The sequence below is a fragment of the Haematobia irritans genome, chromosome 5 (assembly GCF_050003625.1).
Source record: "Haematobia irritans isolate KBUSLIRL chromosome 5, ASM5000362v1, whole genome shotgun sequence".
Taxonomy (NCBI): Eukaryota; Metazoa; Arthropoda; class Insecta; order Diptera; family Muscidae; genus Haematobia; species Haematobia irritans.
Window position 1 is genome coordinate 154,394,967 of NC_134401.1, and position 23,455 is coordinate 154,418,421.

General features: G+C 28.4%; 1 protein-coding gene across 2 annotated transcripts in view; it reads left to right on the forward strand.

The window, feature by feature from the left end:
- The window catches only part of LOC142240837 (uncharacterized), a 159,402-nt gene that overhangs the window by 92,152 nt on the left and 43,795 nt on the right, over positions 1–23,455 (forward strand). The window contains exon 1 of one of the 2 annotated variants that reach the window (XM_075312582.1): positions 21,307–22,196. The exons of the other annotated variant lie outside the window; for it this stretch is intronic. Coding sequence (XP_075168697.1) covers positions 22,122–22,196 — 75 coding nt within the window. The 5' untranslated portion in view covers positions 21,307–22,121. Of the gene's footprint in view, positions 1–21,306; positions 22,197–23,455 lie in introns of those variants that run through there. 2 annotated transcript variants of the gene reach the window in all.

Below are 23,455 nucleotides of genomic sequence, written 5' to 3' on the forward strand. Positions count from 1 at the left end.
TAGGAGATATGGGCAATGTGCTTTTGGAGATGAAGTGCCACCCCCCTCATTTTCAACTTTTATGTAACAAAGGACTCCTCATCAATTCACTTATAAAACTTTATGGAAACTCCCTCTCTAACTCCTTAAAAATTGGCCAACTATGTAACCTGTAGACAACCCTATATGGAATATAAAGGGAAATTATTTTCGATCAGGAGGTGTACTTGGAGTACCTGACGGTGAAGTACCGTCCTCCTTAATTTTTAACTTCTATGTGTCAAGGTGTTCCTCTATCACCACCAGGTGGACACCTGATAAGATATGTGGACAACTTTTGCTTAGTTGCTTCATGTAGAGATGTCATGGAGCTTGGAGGACCACCTCCCTGCTTCTAGGGGCTTCTTTGTCGACTATGAAATATTCTGCCAACAATTTTCTCCCCGTCGACAGCAACAATTTTCTCCCCGTCGAAGAAAACTTCATATTCTTCATATTCATATATCCTATATTTTTGGTAAAAATGATTAAATAGTTGCTAGAAATATTGGGAATAAAAATAAGGTCCAGGTTCACGCAAAGAAAAAAAACGTTTGGAAAACGTGTACTGAAAACGTTTTTCTTTTGTTAGAGTTTTTTGAATTGCTTCGAAAATTTTAAACTTTTATCACCAAAAAAAATCGTTTGTTACAAAATTTTTATTTTTTCAATAAAAAAAGTTATTTTTGAAATAACAACACAGTCCATTTCGTTTATATCAAACACTGTTCTTTTCTGACTTTAGGTCTTTAATAAGACACATTTTACAGTTCAAAATTTAATATAGTACAATGTAATGTTGAACATTTTTTCGGAATCTTCCGAATATATCTGGAATATATGTAAAAAAAAAACAAAAGCAAAAAAAAACTTTGGCCGAAGCAGGGATCGAACCCACGACCCTTGGCATGAGAGTCGGACGTAGCTACCACTGCTCCACGGTGCCAAACTAAATGTTTGTTTCTGTTAAATAAACTTTGTTTATTCGGTTCGTGGGCGCCGCAAGCTATGCTATATAAATATAACTTATATGGATATTTATCTATTGATGACCATAACAGGTACATAGCTCAGTGGTTAGTGTGTTGGCTTACAATGTGCATGGTCCGCGGTTCGATTCTCCGTCCAGGCGAAAGGTAAAAAAAAAATTTAAAATTTATAAAATCGTATAATTTCTTCTACATTGTTGGTATTACAGGAAAAGGTGTTAAGAACTAAAAATCCTCGTGGATGTGAGAAAGATGTGAGGGACAATGCAATTAGCAAGAAAATAATGTTTTTTTTTTTGTTGAGCTAGTCTTTATGAAATTGTTTTTACATCCTGGAAAAGAATAAACGTTTATCACAAAAAGTATATACTTTTCTTCCAAATACACTTCCTTACATCGAAAAGCAAATGAGAAACGAACTTTGTTTGTCTAAAATTTCGTTTGGGAGGAAAGAATTATTTTTTTGCGTGTTGGTAGCCCTTAGGAAAGGATAAATAGATTACTCAAAAGATATGGTGCCATGGTCCGTTGGCATGTTGGTCTAAGAACCTCAATTTTCTTAGAGTAACGGTCACTTGCCTATTGGTATTTGGTAAATACAGGGAAGTGGTCGCCGAAAATGTTGGAAGTAAAAAAAACGATCCCATTGTCTGGCAGCCCTTGGGCAAAAGATAAAGATATTATTCAAAACACCTCTGGACTCCCAGTGCAAGCGAAACCCAATAGAGAAATCTCCAGACGGTTCAGAATACTGCGCTGCGGAACGAATGTAACTCCTTAACTCCGGAACGGAATCTGCAGCATATGTCCAAAATACTCTCGATGAGGCAACTCTATGACCTCCTTACCCACCAGCACCAGAATTTTTACGTCTGGCACTCGACATTTACATGACTGGCCACAACACATCCTCGTCGAAGAACCCCCAACTGTCTTGGAGTGACATTACTTAGTCTTTTTGTATTGGATGAACACATGGAAGTGGTTGTTAGAAATATTCGCAATAGAAACAAGATCATGAAGGCATTGTCTGGTAGCCATTGGGCAACGATAATTTTGTGTTCTATAGACCCTAAACATGCAGTATTCGTTATTTCTTGAATTCTGAATAACTAAAACGGTTCTATGAACAATGTAGATGCCTCAATTTTTATAGGGTCATCATGGAGCTATAGTATTCGAATGGTTAGCACGCCTGTCTTGAATGGAAAGGGTCTTGGGTTAAATCTTTTCAGCGGTGGTTTATCCGCTCTTAGTAATGCTGGTAGCATTTATAAGTATACGAATGCCGTACAGGCTCGGCTATAAAAATGAGATTATACAGCTAAACATAGCATTGAGCAGCACTAATTGATAAGAGAGAGGTTCAGTGATATCACAATGGATTGAATAGTCTTAATGAACCCAAAACATCGGGCTACCACTAAACCTAGCCTAACCTTACCATTACCTCAAAGATATTGAATTTTGAAAAATCGATACCTTCTTGATATTAAATGTTGATACTGTCGTTTAATTTATTGTGGCTACCACCAACATCAGATTCAAATGATTGTGGTCATTTGCCTTCATCCTATCTTGTGAAAGTTTTTACCTACAACTCTAAGGGCGTTTTCGTTTCGCAAAAAAATATGTTGCCTTGGTGTTACACTACTTTTTCCCTCATTGTATTTTCCCCCAAATGATAGTGTCATTCCAAAGTTATTATTAATTCATAACATTTTTAGGGATACAGGATCCAAAATTTATGACAGTGTCCTTCATATGTGGCAATCAATTTCGAGAATGTTGCACCTTTTTTCCAAATCGAAATCGCCATAAGTTAACCTTAATTTCATGTCTCACAAAATTTTCCATTTTCGCAATCTTTACATACAATTTTATTGAACTGTGAATTATTATTTGCTCATCGCCTGACTAAAAACACAAAAGCACAAAAACCACCCTAAGTAAATTTGTCATCCGATGAGACCACATTCAATCGCTAAATATAAACGAACATTGTATTCGAATATAGAAAGGTTTTGAATTTTAAGTAACCCCAATAAAATATGAGTGTAAGCCAACTTATTAAAGAATAATTGAATGACTGATTGCATGGCGTAGAAACAAATGTGAAATATTTATACCGAGAGCGTCAAAAAAACATAAAAAAACTATGAAAAGGCAATTTCATATTTTTCTTATATTGAAAAAGATAAATCGTGATTCCTCCGGGAAAAACGAACCGAAAATTTTGTTAAAACTATATTTTGTACAAATTTGAGTTCTAGACAAAATTTTGTCGAAATTTTATTTCTATACAAAATTTTGTCAAAATTTTATTTCTATACAAAATTTTGTTACAATTTTATTTTTGTAGAATTTTTTTGCAAGATTTTATTTCTGTAGAAAATTTTGTCAAAATTTAGTTCTTTAGAAAATTTTGTCCAAATTTTATATCTATAGAAAATTTTGTCAACATTTTATTTCTATAGAAAATTTTGTCAAAATTGTATTTCTATCCAAAAATGTTGTCAAGATTTTATTTCTAAAGAAAATTTTGTTAAAATTTTATTTCTATACAAAATTTTGTAAAAATTTTATATTTATAGAATATTTTTGCAAGATTTTATTTCTGCAGAAAATTTTGTTTTAAGTTTTATTTTATAGAAAATTTTGTCAAAATTTTATTTCTTTAGAAAATTTTATTCTATAGAGAATGTTGTCAAATTTTTATTTCTGTAGGAAGTTTTGTCCAAATTTTATTTCTATAGAAAATGTTGTCAAATTTTTATTTCTGTAGGAAGTTTTGTCCAAATTTTAGTTCTACAGGAAATTTTGTCAAAATTTTAATTCTATAGAAAATTTTGGCAAAATTTTATTTCTATAGAAAATTTTGTCAAAATTTTATTCCTATACAAAATTTTGTCCATATTTTATTTCTATACAAAATTTTGTCAAAATTTTATTTTTGTGGAATATTTTTCCAAGATTTTATTTCTCTAGAAGATTTTGTCAAAATTTAATTTTATCGAAAATTTTGTCCAAATTTTATGTCTATTGAAAATTTTGTCAAAATTTTATTTCTATCGAAAATTTTGTCAAAATTTTATTTCTATAGAAAATTTTGTCCAAATTTTGTTTCTATAGAAAAATTTATCAAAATTTTATTTCTATAGAAAATTTTGTCAAAATTTTACTTCTATAGAACATTTTGTCAAAATTTCGTTTCTATAGAAAATTTTATCAAAATTTTATTTCTATAGAAAGTTTTGTCAAAATTTTATTTCTATATACAATTTTGTCAAATTTTTATTTCTATATACAATTTTGTCAAATTTTTATTTCTACAGAATTTTTTATACCCACCACCATAGGATGGGGGGTATATTAACTTTGTCATTCCGTTTGTAACACATCGAAATATTGCTCTAAGACCCCATAAAGTATATATATTCTGGGTCGTGGTGAAATTCTGAGTCGATCTGAGCATGTCCGTCCGTCCGTCCGTCCGTCTGTTGAAATCACGCTAACTTCCGAACGAAACAAACTATCGACTTGAAACTTGGCACAAGTAGTTGCTATTGATGTAGGTCGGATGGTATTGCAAATGGGCCATATCGGTCCACTTTTACGTATAGCCCCCATATAAACGGACCCCAAAATTTGGCTTGCGAGGCCTCTATGAGAAGCAAATTTCATCCGATCCGGCTGAAATTTGGTACATGGTGTTAGTATATGGTCTCTAATAACCATGCAAAAATTGGTCCACATCGGTCCATAATTATATATAGCCCCCATATAAACCGATCCCCCGATTTGGCTTGCGAGGCCCCTAAGAGAAGCAAATTTCATCCGATCCGGCTGAAATTTGGTACATGGTGTCAGTATATGGTCTCTAACAACCATGCAAAAATTGGTCGATATCGGTCCATAATTATATATAGGCCCCATATAAACCGATCCCACGATTTGGCTTGCGAGGCCTCTAAGAGAAGCAAATTTCATCCGATCCGGCTGAAATATGGTACATGGTGCTAGTATATGGTCTCTAACAACCATGCAAAAATTGGTCCACATCGGTCCATAATTATATATAGCCCCCATATAAACCGATCCCTCGATTTGGCTTGCGAGACCGCTAAGAGAAGCAAATTTCATCCGATCCGGCTGAAATTTTGTACGTGATGTTAGTATATGGTCTATAACAACCATGCAAAAATTGGTCCACATCGGTTCATAATTATATATAGCCCCCATATAAACCGATCACCAGATTTGACCTCCGGAACCTTTTGGAAGACCAAAATTCATCTGATTCAGTTGAAATTTGGTACGTGCTGTTAATATATGGCCTCAAACTCCCATGCAAAAATTGGTCGATATCGGTCCATAATTATATATAGGCCCCATATAAACCGATCCCCAGATTTGACCTCCAGAGCCCCTTGGAAGAGCAAAATTCTTCCCATTCGGTTGAAATTTGGTACGTGATGTTAGTTTATGGTATCCAACAACCATGCAGGAATTGGTTCCTATCAGTCCATAATTATATATAGCTCCCATAAAAACCGATCCCCAGATTTGACCTCCGGTGCCTTTTGGAGAAGCAAAATTCATCCGATATGCTTCAAATTTGGTACGTGGTGGTAGTATATGATATTTAACAGCCATGCCAAAAGTGGTCCACATCAGTCCATAATCGTACATAGCCCCATATAAACCGATCCCGAGATTTGGTTTTGGAACCTCTTGGAAGAGCAAATTTCATCCGAGTGAGTTGAAATTTGGTACATTGTGCTAGTATATGGTCGTTAACAACCATGTCTAACTAGCTCCATATCGGTCTATTGTTATATATATCCCTCAAATAAATCGATTTCCAATCACACAAAAATTGGTCCATATCAAGTTCATAATTGTATATAGCCCCCATATAAGCGACCCCCATATTTCAATTCTGGTTCTCTACGTACAAAAAGTCCATATCGATTCGTAATTATTTGTAGACTTAACTATACATAACTTTTTTGTCTAATATATACCATGTATGGACTAAATCACAGTCTTTCGTAGAAGTTTCTACGCAATCCATGGTGGTGGGTACATAAGATTCGGCCTGGCCGAACTTGCGGCCGTATGTACTTGTTTTAATTTTATTTCTATAAAAAATTTTGTCAAAATTTTATTTCTATAAAACATTTTGTCAAAATTTTATTTCTATCAAAAATGTTGTCAAAATTATATTTCTATAGAAAAATTTTGCAAAATTTCATTTCTATAGAAAATTTTGTAAAAATTGTACTTCAATAGAAAATTTTTGCAAAATTTTATATCTATAGAAAATTTTGTCAAAATTTTATTTCTATAGAAAATTTTGTCAAAATTTTATTTCTATAGAAAATTTTGTCAAAATTTTATTTCTATAGAAAATTTTCTCAAAACTTTATTTCAATAGAAAATTTTGTTTCTATAGAAAATTTTATCAAAATTTTATTTCTATAGAAAATTTTGTCAAAATTTTATTTATATACAAAATTTTGCCAAAACTTTATTACTATTGGACATTTTGTCAATTTTTTTTTTTCTATAAAAATTTTTGTAAAAATTGTATTTCTATAGAAAATTTTGTCAACATTTTATTTCTAACTAGAATTTTGTCAAAATTACATACTCATTTTCTACACTAACTGTATTCATTAGAATGCTAATTCATGTGTGGTTTTCAAAGCGACAAATTCGTTTTTTTTCCAAAATGTCTATAGAAAGTTTTGTCCAAATTTTGTTTCTATAGAAAATTTAGTCAACATTTTATTTCTATAGAAAATTTTGTCAAAATTTTATTTCTATAGAAAATTTTGTCAAAATTTTATTTCTATAGAAAATTTTGTCAAAATTTTGTTTCTATAGAAAATTTTGTCAAAATTTTATTTCTATATACAATTTTGTCAAATTTTTATTTCTATAGAAACTTTTGTTTTTTATTTCTATAGAAATTTTTTTTTAATTTTATTTCTATAAAAAATTTTGAAAATTTTTATTTCTATAAAACATTTTGTCAATATTTTATTTATATCAAAAATGTTGTCAACATTATATTTCTATAGAAAAATTTCATTTCTATAGAAAATTTTGTAAAAATTGTCCTTCTATAGAAAAATTTGCCAAAACTTTATTACTGTAAGAAATTTTGTCAAAAAAAATGTTCTATAGAAAATTTTGTGAAATTTTTTTCTATAGAAAATTTTTTGAAAATTTTATTTCCATAGAAAATTTTGTAAATTTTTTTCTATAGAAAATAAAGTCAAAATCTTAGTTCTATAGAAAATTTTGTGAAATTTTTATTGCTATAGAAAAATTTTTCAAAGTTTTATTTCTATATAACATTTTGTCAATTTTTTATTTCTATAGAAACTTTTGAAAAAATGTTATTTCTATCAAAAATCTTGTCAAAATTTTATTTCTACAGAAAATTTTGTCAAAAGTTTTTTTTCTATAGAAAAATTTTGCAAAATTTCATTACTATAGAAAATTTTGTAAAAAATGTACTTCAATAGAAGACTTTTGCAAAATTTTATATTTATAGAAAATTTTATATTTATAGAAAATTTTGTCAAAATTTTATCTCTATAGAAAATTTTCTCAAAACTTTATTTCTTTTGAAAATTTTGTCAAAATTTTGTTTCTATAGAAAATTTTATCAAAATTTTATTTCTATAGAAAATTTTATCAAAATTTTATTTCTATAGAAAATTTTGTCAAAATTTTATTTCTATAGAAAATTTTGCAAGACTTTATTACTATAGGAAATTTTGTCAAATTTTTTTTTGCTGTAGAAAATTTTGTAAAAATTTTATTTCTATAGAAAAATTTGCCAAAACTTTATTACTATAAGAAATTTTGTCAAATTTTTTTCTATAGAATTTTTTGTAAAAATTGTATTTCCATAGATAGAAAGTTTTGTCAACATTTTATTTCTAAATAGAATTTTGTCAAAATTACATACTCATTTTCTACACTTACTGTATTCATTAGAATGCTAATTCATGTGTGGTTTTCATAGAGACAAATTCGTTTTTTGTTGGTTTCCAAAATCACATATATATGTCGGTCTCTTGCCACAGGGAGCATGATCGGTTTTATGACCGCCACTATGTTTGTTATTTGATTGGTTAAACGATCAACAAATATGACACTCCACATTGTTGGCTAGAAGCGGCTTTACAATAGCACCGGTGGTGGCATACATAGTTAAAGATCATGATGAGGTTGGGGATGTTGTAAAACTTGTTATGCTCGACAGATATGGACAATTTAGATATTCTATGACGATGAAGACGGCCAAAATGACCTTGTGTGGTAACCCACATTTTCCACAACATTCAACATAGCTCTATGCAATAGCCAATATAATGGTGGCCACAGAGTGTAGACTTCATAGACACAGCTAGAGCTCTGCTCTGCTTTACCAATTATTTTAGTTAGTTTTTGTTTGTTTTTGATTTAGACTAACCATCAACAGCGACTAAAAGCTAAACTTGAAGTTTTTCATTGAAATTTTAAATGAAAATTGTTATAATTGTTGAAAAACTGGAAATTTAATACAATGAGAAAATTTTTTAGACCAACAAATAATTATATTATTTTTTATAATTAATTATCAATCGAGTATAAAAAAGTAAAAAAATATATATAAAATAAATAAATAAATAAACAAATAGAAATAAAAAATAATAATTAATTTTCTATCGAATATAGAAAAAATAATAAATAAATAGCAAAAAATAGAAATAAAAACAAAATTTCGATTATTAGTTATAGAAAAAAATCACTTCCAATTAATTTTTGTAAAAATCATTTCCCTATTATTTTTAGTGTATTTTTTAGTGTAAATTTTAATCGTATGATTAACAAACATTTTGTGGTTTACAATGGACAGATGTTTAAATGCAATACCAATACCAATGCGGCCAACTGGAGTTCACTTGGGATTGGTGTTGTAATGTTAAGGAAAACAACCGAAACCTCCACCGTATTATTATAAGCTTGACTTGCGATACGATATCTGATGTATGACAGTAATGAAAATTAAAATTTCTGACTGAATGACTAACTGCCTGTCTGGTTGACTGACAACATCAACCAATTTTCCAACAATTTTCAAGACATTTCAAAGTATTACGAGAATTTGAAAAACTACGACTTTGTTGTGGGTAATAATTTGTGGCAAATAAAAATTCAAATTGCCCTTAAACCAGTACAGTGGTTTTGCGATATTCTTTCTTAGAGATGGATAAATTGAAGATCGAATAATCGTGTTTTGATTTTTATGAAAACGTTGTCAAAATTTCCGATTGAATATAGAAAGGCCGATTAAATACGTATATATTCAGTTCTTGACCGGTATATATAGGGAAGAAATAATTACGAACCGATATGAATTTTTTTGTGCGGTAACTATATAGCCAGAATTCAAATATGGGAGTCGCTTTATATGGGGGCTATATAAAATTATGAACACGATTCTACCAAAAATGGCAGATTTTTATACCCACCACTATAGAATGGTTTGTCATTCCGTTTGTAACACATCGAAATATCGATTTCCGACTATATAAAGTATATATATTCTTGATCAGGGAGAAATTCTAAGACGATATAACGATGTCTGCAGGCAGGCCAAGTTCGAAGATGGGCTATATCGGTCCAGGTTTTGATATAGTCCCCATATATACCGACCTCCGGATGTGGGGTCTTGGGCTTATAGAAATCGTAGTTTTTATCCAATTTGTCTGAAATTTGAAATCTAGAGGTATTTTATGACCGTTAAGAGGTGTGCCAAAAACGGTGAGTATCGGTCCATGGTTTGGTATAGCCCCCATATAGACCGAACTCCCGATTTTACTTCTTGGGCTTATAGAAACCGCAGTTTTTATTCAATTTACATGAAATTGGAAATCTAGAGGTATTGTAAGACCACAAATACGTGTGCCAAAAATTGTGAGTATCGGTCCATATTTAGGTATAGCCCCCATATAGACCGATCTCCCGATTTTACTTCTTGCGCTTATAGAAACCGCAGTTTTTATTCAATTTACCTGAAATTGGAAATCTAGAGGTATTGTAGGACCACAAATACGTGTGCCAAAAATTGTGGGTATCGGTCCCTGTTTTGGTATGGGCCCCATATAAAACGACCTCCCGATTTGGGGTCTTGGGCTTATAGAAACCGTAGTTTTTATCCAATTTGTCTGAAATTTGAAATCTAGAGGTATTTTAGGACCATAAAAAGGTGTGCCGAAAACGGTGAGTCCATATTTTAGTATAGCCCCCATAAGAACGATCTCCCGATTTAATTCCTTGGGTTTCTAGAAACCGTAGTTTTTATCTGATTTACCTGAAATTGTAAATATTCTGGTATTTTAGGCTCACAAAAAAGTGTATCGGTTAAGTGTTTATCGGTCCATTTGGTAATGCCTCCATATAGACCGACTTCACTTCTTGAGGGTGTAGAAGGCGCACTGATCATGAAAATTGCTTAAAACTCGATGTAAAATTTCCAGATTTTACTTCTACAGATTTAAGATTTCAAATCAAGACGTTATTTTATAATTTTCTTGCACACTTACAAGAGATGTTAATGATTCCTCTAAAACTCAAACAAAAATGGTTCTTATAAATCCAGAATCTGATATAGTCCTCATAAGTTAAATCTTTAAATTTATCTTCGGGAAGTGTCCTCAAGTCCTCCTGAAATTTTAAAGGAAACCCTAATATTTGATTCATGGTGGTGGGTATTTAAGATTCGGCCCGGCCGAAATTACTGCGGTATATACTTGTTTACTTTTGGCAGGTTGGTAGAATTCTTGATGTTTTGAAGAATTTTGAAAAAAACTCCTCTCCAACTAAGAGGTGCTTTATAAATTTTCTATAGAAATAAAATTTTGACAAAATTTTCTATAGAAATAAAATTTTGACAAAATTTTCTATATAATTAAATTTTTGATAAAATTTTCTATAGAAATTATGTTTTGGCAAAAATTTCCAAAGAAATAAAATGCTAACAAAATTTTCTATAGTAATAAATTTTTGACAAAATTTTGGATAGAAATAAAGTTTTGATAAAATTTTCTATAGAAATTATGTTTTGACAAAATTTTCCAAAGAAATAAAATGTTGACAAAATTTTCTATAGAAATATAAAATTTTGAGAAAATTTTTTATAGAAATATAACATTTTGACAAAATTCTCTATAAAAATAAATTTTTCATAAAATTTTCTATAGAAATTATGTTTTGACAAAATTTTCCAAAGAAATAAAATTCTGACAAAATTTTCTATAGAAATGTAAAATGTTGAGAAAATTTTCTACAGAAATAAAATTTTGACAAAATTGTCTATAAAAATAAATTTTTCATAAAATTTTCTGTAGAAATTATATTTTGACAAAATTTTCTACAGAAAAAAAATTCTGACAAAATTTTCTATAGAAATAAAATTTTGACAAAATTTTCTACAGAAATAAAATTTTGACAAAATTGTCTATAAAAATAAATTTTTCATAAAATTTTATATAGAAATTATATTTTGACAAAATTTTCCAAAGAAATAAAATGTTGACAAAATTTTCTGTAGAAATAAATTTTTGACAAAATTTTCTATAGAAATAAATTTTTGACTAAATGTTCTATAAAAATAAATTTTTAATAAAATTTTCTATAGAAATAATGTTTTGAAAAAAATTTCTATAGAAATTAAATTTTGACAAAATTTTCTGTACAAATAAATTTTTGACAAAATTTTCTATAGAAATAAATTTTTGACTAAATTTGCTATAAAAATAAATTTTTAATAAAATTTTCTATAGAAATAATGTTTTGAAAAAAATTTCTATAGAAATAAAATTTTGACAAAATTTTCTATAGAAATTATGTCTTGAAAAAAATTTCTATAGAAATAAAATTTTGACAAAATTTTCTATAAAAATAAATTTTTCATAAAACTTTCTATAGAAATTATATTTTGACAAAATTTTCCAAAGAAATAAAATGTTGACAAAATTTAATATAGAAATAAATGTTTGACAAAATTTTCTATAGAAATATATTTTTGACAAAATTTTCTATAGAAATAAATTTTTAATAAAATTTTCTATAGAAATTATGTCTTGAAAAAATTTTCTAAAGAAATATAATGTTGACAAAATTTTCTATAGAAATAAAATTTTGAGAAAATTTTCTATAGAAATATACCATTTTGACAATATTATCTATGGCAATAAAATTTTGGTAGATTATTTTTAGCTCGAGTGGCAATCGTGATTATGGACCGAAAAGGGCGAATTTTTCTGTGATTGGGGATCGTTTTATCTCGGGGCTATATTTATAATTATAGATCGATACGGATCAATTTTAGCATGGTTGTTATCGGCCATATACTAGCGCAATGTACCAAATTTCAACCGGATCGGATAAATTTTGCTCCTTCAAGAGGCTCCGGAGGTTAAATCTGGTGATCGGTTTATATGGGGGCTATATATAATTATGGACCGATGTGGACCAATTCTGGCATGGTTGTTAGACACCATACACTAACACCACGTACTAAGTTTCAACCGGGTCGGATGAATTTTGCTCCTTCAAGAGGATCCGGAGGTCACATCTAGGGATCGGTTTATATGGGGGCTATATATAATTATGGACCGATATGGATCAATTCTAGCATGGTTGTTAGATACCATATACCAACACCATATACCAAATATCAGCCGGATCGGATGCAATTTGCTTTTCATTGAGGCTCCGCAAGCCAAATCTGGGGATCGGTTTATAGGGGCTATATATAATTATGGACCGATGTGGACCAATTCTGGCATGGTTGTTAGACACCATACACTAACACCACGTACTAAGTTTCAACCGGGTCGGATGAATTTTGCTCCTTCAAGAGGCTCCGGAGGTTACATCTAGGGATCGGTTTATATGGGAGCTATATATAATTATGGACCGAAGTGGATCAATTTTTGCTTGGTTGTTGGAGACCATATACTAACACCACGTACCAAATTTCAACCGGATCGGATGAAATTTGCTTCTCTTAGAGGATCCGCAAGCGAAATCTGGAAATCGGTTTATATGGGGGCTATATATAATTATGGCCGATATGCTCCTCCAAGACGCTCCGGAGGTTAAATCTGGGGATCGGTTTATATGTGGGCTATATACTAACACTATGTACCAAATATCAACCGGATCGGATTAAATTTGCTTCTCTAAGAGTCAAATCTGGGGGGCTATACGTAAAAGTGGTCCAATATGACCCATTTGCAATATCATCCAACCTACATCAATAACAACTACTTATGCCATGTTTCAAGTCGATAGCTTTTTTCGTTCGGAAGTTAGCGTAATTTCAACAGACGGACGGACATGGCTAGATCGACTCAGAATTTCACCATGACCCAGTATATATATAATTTATGGGGTCTTAGAGCAATATTTCGATGTGTTACAAACGGAATTACAAAGTTACTATACCCCCCATCCTATGGTGAAGGGTATAAAAACTCAGTTTAATGCGCACTATATGTTTGAAGATACAACCACTATTTTTTCAAAAAAAAACAACAACAACATATCTTTTTTCTTTTTTTTTTGAAAAAAATGTGTTGTGCATATCCCAGCAAAAAAAGCGTCGCCAAAAAAGTACTGAAGATGTTCTTTTTGGATCCGGAAGTGGTGCAAAATGGACGCAGTTGCGATGAATTTAACATGGGCTTGTCATAGGACGGAAGTCCTCCATTTCAACAGCCGTTGCACTGAATTTGCATCACTTCTTTAGGTGTGATCCGAATTCATTGTTTTGGATTTAAATTAAAAAATTCCGTGATATTTTGTCAAATAAATAATTTTTATAATTTTTAATGGATTGTAACGCTTGTCTGAAATCAAAAATTCACAATTTTTTCAGATCGGTTTTAGCATTTTTTTTTTCAACAAAATTTAAATAATTTGTATCATTTTATGAATTCTAACTCTATTTTTAACCTTTTTGAAACAAAAAAAGTTAAAATTACCCATTAAAAATATGAAAAAAGCATGTTTAAAAAATTGAATGAAAATGACTTCCTGTGTAGTTAAAATAAAGAACATCATTGGGAGTACATCTTCTGGAAGTCATTTTAAAGTTGTGCCTTTTAGAGGAACTTCCAAATTTTTTTGCTGGGATGTTCTTGTTTACCATTTTGCATATTATATATTTTTCGGAGGGATCGGTGATTTTGTACATTTAATCGTTAAGGGAAAATTTTTCGATGTACTAAAGCTAAGGGCCTAGTGCAGTACCCATTTTTCAAAAGCCATAATATGGTTTTAATTCAAAGCCCAAAAGCGTTAGTTTTATCATTTGAAATCAAAAAAAAAAAAATATATCAAATTTTATAATAAAAAATAATAATAATAATAATTCAAAACGGTAAATAAGAATAAATTATCAAAACCTAATCTAGTCAATACCACCAACTTTTAGTGAGTGAACAATAAAAACGGTTGATCTTCTTCACAGATCTCAACTCTTGTTTTTATATATGACGACATTTTGAATTATTCATGAATATCTAAGTGATCTTCGAAGAAGTTTCGTTTTTATCAAACTATTTTATTTTATTTAGTTTGGGTGAACGAATTTTAAAATCATGCAAAATGTGCATAAAAGAGTGCAACGAACTCATTTGAATTTTCTCATTTTATTTTCATTGACTGACACCAAAGTTTGATAACCCCATAGAAGCATCATTTTAGTCATAAAATTTAAATAAATTATGTTAACACCTTGGGGAGGGGTAGATCTAGTGCAATAACCTTATTTCATAAGCCCTAACTTAGTTTTAATTCATTAAACAAATGTGTTATGTTTTTCATTTCAAATCAATTCAAACAACAAAAAAAAATTAATTCAGAACGGTAAAAAAGAAAAACAATCTATTCTTTAACCAAAACCCTAACCTAGTCAATACCATCAACTTTGATAACCCACCAATGAACTGAATAAACTCAGTTCATCTTCTCCACAAATCTCAACTCTTGTTTATATATGTCAAAATTTTTGAATTATTCATGAATATCTAAGTGATCTTCGAATAGGTTAGCCATCTCATTTACCATGAGACCATCAGATCTCGATCGTCAGATGTCTTCAACTCCATAGGATTGCCCGGATGGGAAAAAAATGCATAAAATACCGCAAATTTTTAGAGGAGATTGATGATTACTTCCGCATAGAGGTCGTTGAAAGCGAAACCAGTCATCGGTAATCAGCAGCATTAATAGTCGATTAGTCGGTTTTTGTTTCTTCTATTGAATACTGGAATAGAGACCCCGTTTGCCATAGGTCAGTCACTCGCAGCTCATTAAGATACAAACAAAGGCAAAAAAAAGCGAGACTAATCAACCAAAAAATTAAAAATAATGTGAAGAAATCAAGAACACAAAATTACCATAATACCATAAGAAGTAGATAACACTGAACAACTAAAAATTTTTAGTAAACTTATGGAATCGTTTACAAGGCTGAAGACAATTTTGTTAAAACTACTTTTGCTATAGGAAATTTTGCCAAAATTTTTATTTTGAAAAAATTTGACAAAATTTCTTTGCTATAGAAGTTTTTGTCAAAATTTCTTTGCTGTAGGAAATTTTGTCCAATTTCTCTCTATATAGGAAATTTTATCAAAATTTCTTTGTTATAGAAAATTTCGTCAAAATGTCTTTGCTATAGGAAATTTTGTCAACATTTCTTTGCTATAGGAAATTTAGTCACAATTTCTTTGCTATAGGAAATCTTGTCTCATTTGCTTTGCTACAGGAAGTTTTGTCAAAATTTCAATAGAAAATTTCCTTGGTGCAGGAAATTTCAATAGAAAATTTCCTTGCTGCAGGAAATTTGTCACAATTTCTTTTTTATAGGAAATTTTTGCAAAATTTTGTTTCTATAGGAAATTTTGTCAAAATTTCATTTCTATGGGAAATTTTATCAAGATTTCATTTCTGAAGGAAATTTTGTCAAAATTTCATTTATATAGAATATTTGTGAAAATTTCATTTCAATAGGAAATTTTCAAAATTTCATTTCTATGGGAAATTTTATCAAAATTTCATTTCTGAAGGAAATTTTGTGAAAATTTTATTTCTGAAGGAAATTTTGTCAAAATTTCATTTCTATAGAAATATTTGTCAAAATTTCTGTGCTATAGAAAATTTTGTCAAAATTTCTTTTGCTATACGAATCTTGACAAAATTTCTTTGCTCTAAGAAATGTTAGCAAAATTTCTTTGCTATGGGAAATTTTGTTAAAATTTCTTTGCTGTAGGAAATTTTGTTAAAATTTCTTTACTACAGAAAATTTTGTCAAATTTTTTTTTCATAGGAAATTCTGTCAAAATTTCTTTGCATAGGAAATTTTGTCATTTTTTTTGATATAGAAAATGCTGTTAAAATTTTTTTTATAAGAATTTTTTTTTTAAATTTCGTTGCTATATGAAATTTTGTCAAAATTTCTTTGCCATACGAAATTTTGGCACACTTTCTTTGTTACAGAAAATTTTGTCAACATTTCTTTGCTATAGGTAATTTTGTCAAAATTTCATTGGTATGGGAAACTTTGTCTCAATTTCATTGCTACACTACATTTTGTCAAAATTTCTTTGCTATAGGAAATTTTGTCAATTTTTTTGTATAGAAAATTTTTTCAAAATTTCTTTTTTATAAGAAATTTTGGTAAAATTTCATTGCTATAGGAAATTTTGTCAAAATTTCTTTGTCATACGAAATTTTAGCACACTTTCTTTGATACACTAAATATTGTCAAAATTTTCTTTGCTATAAGAAATTTTGTCAATTTTTTTATTTTATTTATTTATTTATTTTTTTTTTTGATATAGAAAATTTTTTCAAAATTTCTTTTTTATAAGAAATTTTGTTAAAATTACGTTGTTATAGGAAATGTTGTCAAAATTTCTTTGCTATACGAAATCTTGACAAAATTCCTCTGATATACGAAATTTTGGCAAAATTTCTTTGCTATAGGAAACTTTGTCAAAATTTCTTTGCTATAGGAAATTTTGTCAAAATTTCCTTGCTGCAGAAAACTTTGTCAAAATTTCCTTGCTACAGGAAATTTTGTCACAATTTCTTTGTTAAAGGAAATTTTGGCAAAATTTCGTTTCTAGAGGAAATTTTGTCAAAATTTCGTTTCTAGAGGAAATTTTGTCAAAATTTCGTTTCTAGAGGAAATTTTGTCAAAATTTCATTTCAATAGAAAATTTTGTCAAAATTTCATTTCTGAAGGAATTTTTATCAAAATTTTATTTCTGAAGGAAATTTTGTCAAAATTTCATTTCAATAGGAAATTTTGTCAAAATGTCATTGCTACGGGAAATTTTATAAAAATTTCATTTCTGAAGGAAATTTTGTCAAAATTTTATTTCTGAAGGAAATTTTGTCAAAATTTACTTTCTATAGAAATATTTGTGAAAATTTCTGTGCTATAGGAAATTTTGTCAAAATTTCTATTCTACAGGATATTTAGTCAAAATTTAGTTTCTCTAGGAAATTTTCTCAAAATTTCATTTCTATAGGAAATTTTATCAACATTTCATTTCTATAGGAAATTTTGTCAAAATTTCTTTGCTACAGGAAATTTTGTCAAAATTTCATTTCTATAGGAAATTTTGTCAAAATTACATTTCTACAGAAATTGTTGTCACAATTTCATTTCTATAGGAAATTTTGTCAAAATTACATTTCTGCAGAAATATTTATGAACATTTCTGTGCTAACGGAAATTTTGTCACAATTTCATTTCAATAGGAAATTTTGTCAAAAATTCACTGTTCAAATTTCCTTGCTATAGGAAATTTTTGCAAAATTTTTTGTTATACGAAATGTTGGCAAAATTTCTTGCTTTTCCAAATTTTGCTAAAATATCTTCTTTATAAGAAATTCCTTGTAAATTTCATTTCTATGGTATATTTAGTCAAAATTTCATTTCTATAGGAAATTCTGTCAAAATTCCATTTCTACAAAAAGATTTTCAAAATTTCATTTCTATAGGAAATTTTCCCAACAATTTAATTTTTCAACAAATTTTTTCTTTTTAATTTCTTTTTATAGCAAAGTTAGTCAAAATTTCTTTTTATAAAAAATTTTGGACAAATTTAGGAAATTGTAATATATTTTTTTGTGAGGAAATTTTGTGAGAACTTCATTTCTATAGGAAATTTTGTCAAAATTTCTTTGCTAGAGAAATTTTTGTCAAACTTTAATTTCTATTTTATCAAAAATAGTTTGCTATAGAAATTTTATCAAATTTTCATTTCTAAAGCAAATTTTGTCAACATTTTATTTCTAAAGGAAGTTTTTTTCAAACTTTCATTTCTATGGAAAATTTTTCATAATTTTATTTCTATAGAAATTTTTGTTGTAAATTAATATTCTAGGAAATTTTGTTAAAAATGGCTTTTTATAGGAAAGTTTATAATTTTTTTTTCTATAGGAAATTCCATGTAAATCAAATTTCTATAGGATATTTTGTCAAAATTTCATTCCTATAGAAAATTTTGTCGAAATTTCATGTCTGTAGTAAATTTCGCCAAAATTTTGTGTCCAAATGAAATTCTGTGAAAATTTCTTTTTTTTTATAGGAAATCTTGTAAAAAATTTATTGCTATAGGAAATTTTATCAAAATATAATTTCTCTAGGAAAGATTGTTAAAATTTTTATCTATAGAATTTTTTTTTTTCAAAATTTCATTGCTATAGGAAATTTTGTTAAAAATTTTATTTGTAAAGGACATTTTTTTAGAAATTTCTTTGCTATTGGAAATTATATTAATATTTGTTTACTAAAGGAAACTTGTCAAAACTTTAGTTTCTAAGAAACTAATTTGTCTTGTCAAAACTTTAGTTTCTAAGAAACTAATTTAAAATTCTATAGAAAATGTAATCAAAATTTAATTTCTATAGGAAATTTGGTCACAATCATTTCTGTAGGAAATGTTGTAGGAAATTTTGGCCATATTCGCTGAAGTTGTTTTACTAAAATTTCATTTAAAAAATTAACAAAATTTCATTGGTTAGGCTATGGTCACACTAGGCAAATATTAGACCAAAATTATTGTCAAACATTTTTCCAGAACCATTTGCCAAATGGGAAATTTTCTCAAAATTTCAGTTCTATGGGAAATTTTGTTAGAATTTTCTTTTATAGAATTTTTATTTATTTATTTTTTTTTTTGTCAAAGGAAATTTTGTTAGAACTACTTTTCTGTAGGAAATTTTTGTTAAAATTTCATTTCTCTAGAAAATTTTATCAACATTTCATGTTTGTGTGACCATAGTATTAGATTTTTTTTTTCTAAATTACATTGGTTTAGAAAATTTTGTCAAAAGTTCATTTCTATAGCATATTTTGTCAAAATGCCATTTCTATAAGAAATTTGTTCAAAATTTCATTTTTATATGAAAATTTGTTAAAATTATTTTTCTATGGGAAATTTTCTCAAAATTTTATTTCAGTAAGAAAATTTCATTAAAATTTCATTTCTATAGGAAATTTCGTCGAAATTTCATTTCTTAAGGAAATTTAGTTAAAATTTCATTCCTATAGGAAATTAAGTCAAAATTGTATTTCTCTGGGATTTTTTTTTAAATATCTTGTCTATAGGAAATTTTCTCATAATTTCATTTGTATAGGAAATTTTGTTAGAATTTTATTTTATAGGATTTTTTTAAATTTTTTTTTTGCCGTAGGAAATTTTGTTAGAACTACTTTTCTGTAGGAAATTTTTGTTAAAAACTTCATTTCTCTAGAAAATTGTATCAACATTTCATGTTTGTGTGACCATAGCATTAGAATTTTTTTTCCAAATTACATTGGTTTAGAAAATTTTGTCAAAAGTTCATTTCTATAGCATATTTTGTCAAAATGTCATTTCTATAAGAAATTTGTTCAAAATTTCATTTTTATATGAAAATTTGTTAAAATTATTTTTCTATGGGAAATTTTCTCAAAATTTTATTTCAGTAAGAAAATTTCATTAAAATTTCATTTCTATAGGAAATTTCATTTCTTAAGGAAATCTAGTCAAAATTTCATTCCTATAGGAAATTAAGTCAAAATTTTATTCCTATAGGAAATTAAGTCAAAATTTTATTTCTCTGGGAATTTTTTTCAAAATATCATGTCTATAGAAAATTTTCTCAACATTTAATTTCTATAGGAAATTTTGTTAGAATTTTATTTTAAAGGATTTTTTTTTTTTGCCATAGGAAATTTTGTTAGAGAACTATTTTTCGGTAGGAAATTTTTGTCAAAATTTCATTTCTCTAGAAGATGTTATAAACATTTCTTGTTTACAGAAAATTTTGTCGAAATTTTATTTATATAAAAAATATTTTGAAAATGTAATTTCTAAAGGAAATTTTGACACAATTTCACTTCTTTAGCAAAATCTGTCCAAATTTCATTTCTATGGACAATTTTGTCAAAATTTCATTTCTATAGGAAATTTTCTCAAAATTTTAATTCTATAGGAAATTTTCTAAAAATTTTAGTTCTATAGGAAATTTTCTTAAAATTTTAATTCTATAGAAAATTTTCTAAGAATTTTAGTTCTATAGGAAATTTGTATAGGAATTTTTGTCGAAATTTCATTTTGTTGGTAAATTTTTGTCGACTAGTTTAAATATTCGATCACATTCAAACCGGTAAAAAATCGAATAAGAAAAGATGTTGGAAAGGTCAAGAGAACCACTGTGCCGTAGGTTATGATTTTGCTGTTGGTCTACCACTCAGCCAAATTTTGTTTTGTTGTTTTGTTTTTTTACAATTTTTGTTGGAGATATTGTTAGAGTTGTTAGAAAACAAGCAGCCAGCGGTGGTAAGTAAGTATGGCTTCAGTTTCAATATTTCTTTTCTTAAAGGCAAGAAGTTAAATACAACGGCAGTAGCAGCAGCAACAGCAGCAATAACAAAACCAAAGACAACTGAAGCAAATGCTTACAACTAGACCGTTGTTGTTGTCTGCTGCTAATGCTGCGCCTTCGAACTCTCAGTCAACATAGCTCTGCGCACTCACTATGTCTGTGCAATTTTCAAATAAGCGTTTTCTTCTTCTTCTACAACTTCGGTTTTATTCTTGTCTTCATTCATTTATATCTTAACGCCTGCGTCCAATGTTTTCAATGTTTTTTTTTTTTTTCAATTCAAACCGATTATTTTGCAGTGGCTCTTTCGAGTCAGAACGTTTCCAACTCTCAATCGGTATAGTTCGCGAAAAATCGAAAAGAACGCGTTGCGCGTCAAATTATTTTAAAGTGAAGATTGGTATAAGATTGCGGTTCATTTTCACCTCTCCTCCCTTAACCTTCCTACTCCTTGAGCCTACTTCAAACCATCTCACATAAGTCTCCACATCTTCACTTGTTTGTGTGTGTTTCTGTTTTACTCCATCTTTCAAACACATGCCCCACTTAAAATTCGGAAAAAGCTAAATAAGAATCCCACATTACCTTTAAGTGGTCCACATAAAAAAACAAAAAACAAAAACAAGAATTCTTGCTGTAACGTAAATGGGGCCGCGCATGCGTTCTTAACCAATAACTTGAAATTTCGTATCAACGCCTTTGTAGAGAAGTGTGTGAACGTCGTAACATCCACAAAAGAAATTTATTCTTCCCTATTGTGTACTTCTTTCCCGGTATTGAGTATTGTGAGCTTAACTATCGATTCGAAAGAAAAAAAATCGCTAATCATCATTACATCAGCATTTAACTCAAAGTTCCTTCTCTTACGCCTTATGGTCTTGGTTGTAAATTATCGCCATCATATCTGTAGCATTAACTGTGAAACGTGTCGTGTCATTTTGTGATATTGTATGAGCTTGCGTCTTTTTCCTTTGGCCAAGATCAATGTGGCATTTACCATAAGCGGCGATCTCAAGTGTTAAGTGACTTTTAACTTTTCCAATATCATCATCATTGTTAGTCTTTGGTACCAGCAGCAGTGAGGTGTCATCACCACAAGACATCTTCTTGTACTCCATTTAACATTGGAATACTGTGCGAATCTTGCATATGTCCAACATAGAGGAATATTTGGTGCTACATAAACTATCAACTTCAACCATCAACATGAGTTTTAATAATGATGTATGTATTCAAAAGTGTTCTTAGAAATCTTCATTTACACTGAAAAAAAAAAACATTTAAGATTTTGTGACTTTTATGTTAAATATAGATTAATTGAAACAAATAGACATCATCTTAGTGGGAAATCCGAAGTGAAGTTTGATAAGTACTTAGGCAACCAAACAAAAAAGTTTACCAAAATATCTGTTCGATAATTTTTTTTTCAAAATTTATGTTTTATAAGGAATTACGCTCAATTTATTTCTATAGGGATTTTTATTTTTTTTTTTTTTTGAAAATTTTATTTCTCTCGCAAATTTTGTCAAAATATCATTTCTATAAGAAATTTTGACCAATATCATTTCTATAACAAATTTTGTCAAAATTTCATTTCTATAGAAAATTTTGTCAAAGTTTCATTTCTATAGGAAATTTTGTAAAAATTTCATTTCTATGAGAAATTTTGTCAAAATTTCATTTCTATCGGAAATTTTGTCAAAATTTCATTTCTTTGGAAATTTTGTCAAAACTTCATTTCTATGGGAAATTTTGTCACAATTTCATGTCTATAGAAAATTTTGTCAAAATTTCATTTCTATAGAAAATTTTGTCAAAATTTCATTTCTATAGGAAATTTTGTCAAAATTACATTTCTATAGGAAATTTTGTAAAATTTCATTTCTATAGGAAATTTTGTCAAAATTTTATTTCTATAGGAAATTTTGTCAAAATGTCATTTCTATAGGAAATTTTGTCAAAATTTCATTTCTATAGAAAGTTTTGTCAAAATTTCATTTCTATAGGAAATTTTGTAAAAATTTCATTTCTATAGGAAATTTTGTAAAAATTTCATTTCTATAGGAAATTTTGTAAAATTTCATTTCTATAGTAAATTTTGTCAAAATTTTATTTCTATAGGAAATTTTGTCAAAATTTCATTTCTATAGGAAATTTTGTAAAATTTTCATGTCCTTAGGAAATTTTGCCAAAATTTTATTTCTATAGCAAATTGTCACAAAATTTTATTTCTATGGGAAATTTTGTCAAAATTTAATTTCATCTAATTTTTTGTTTTTGTTTTTCGACCTTTTTGAAGAAAAAAAAAACAAGATAAGGTAAAATTTCATTTCCATAGGAATTTTTGTCAAAATTCCATTTCTTTAGAAAATTTTGTCAAAATTTCATTTCAATAAGGAATTTTATCAAACTTTAATTTTTGTAGGAAATTGTGCCAAAATTTCATTTCTATAGGAAATGTTGTCAAAATTTCATTTCTATAG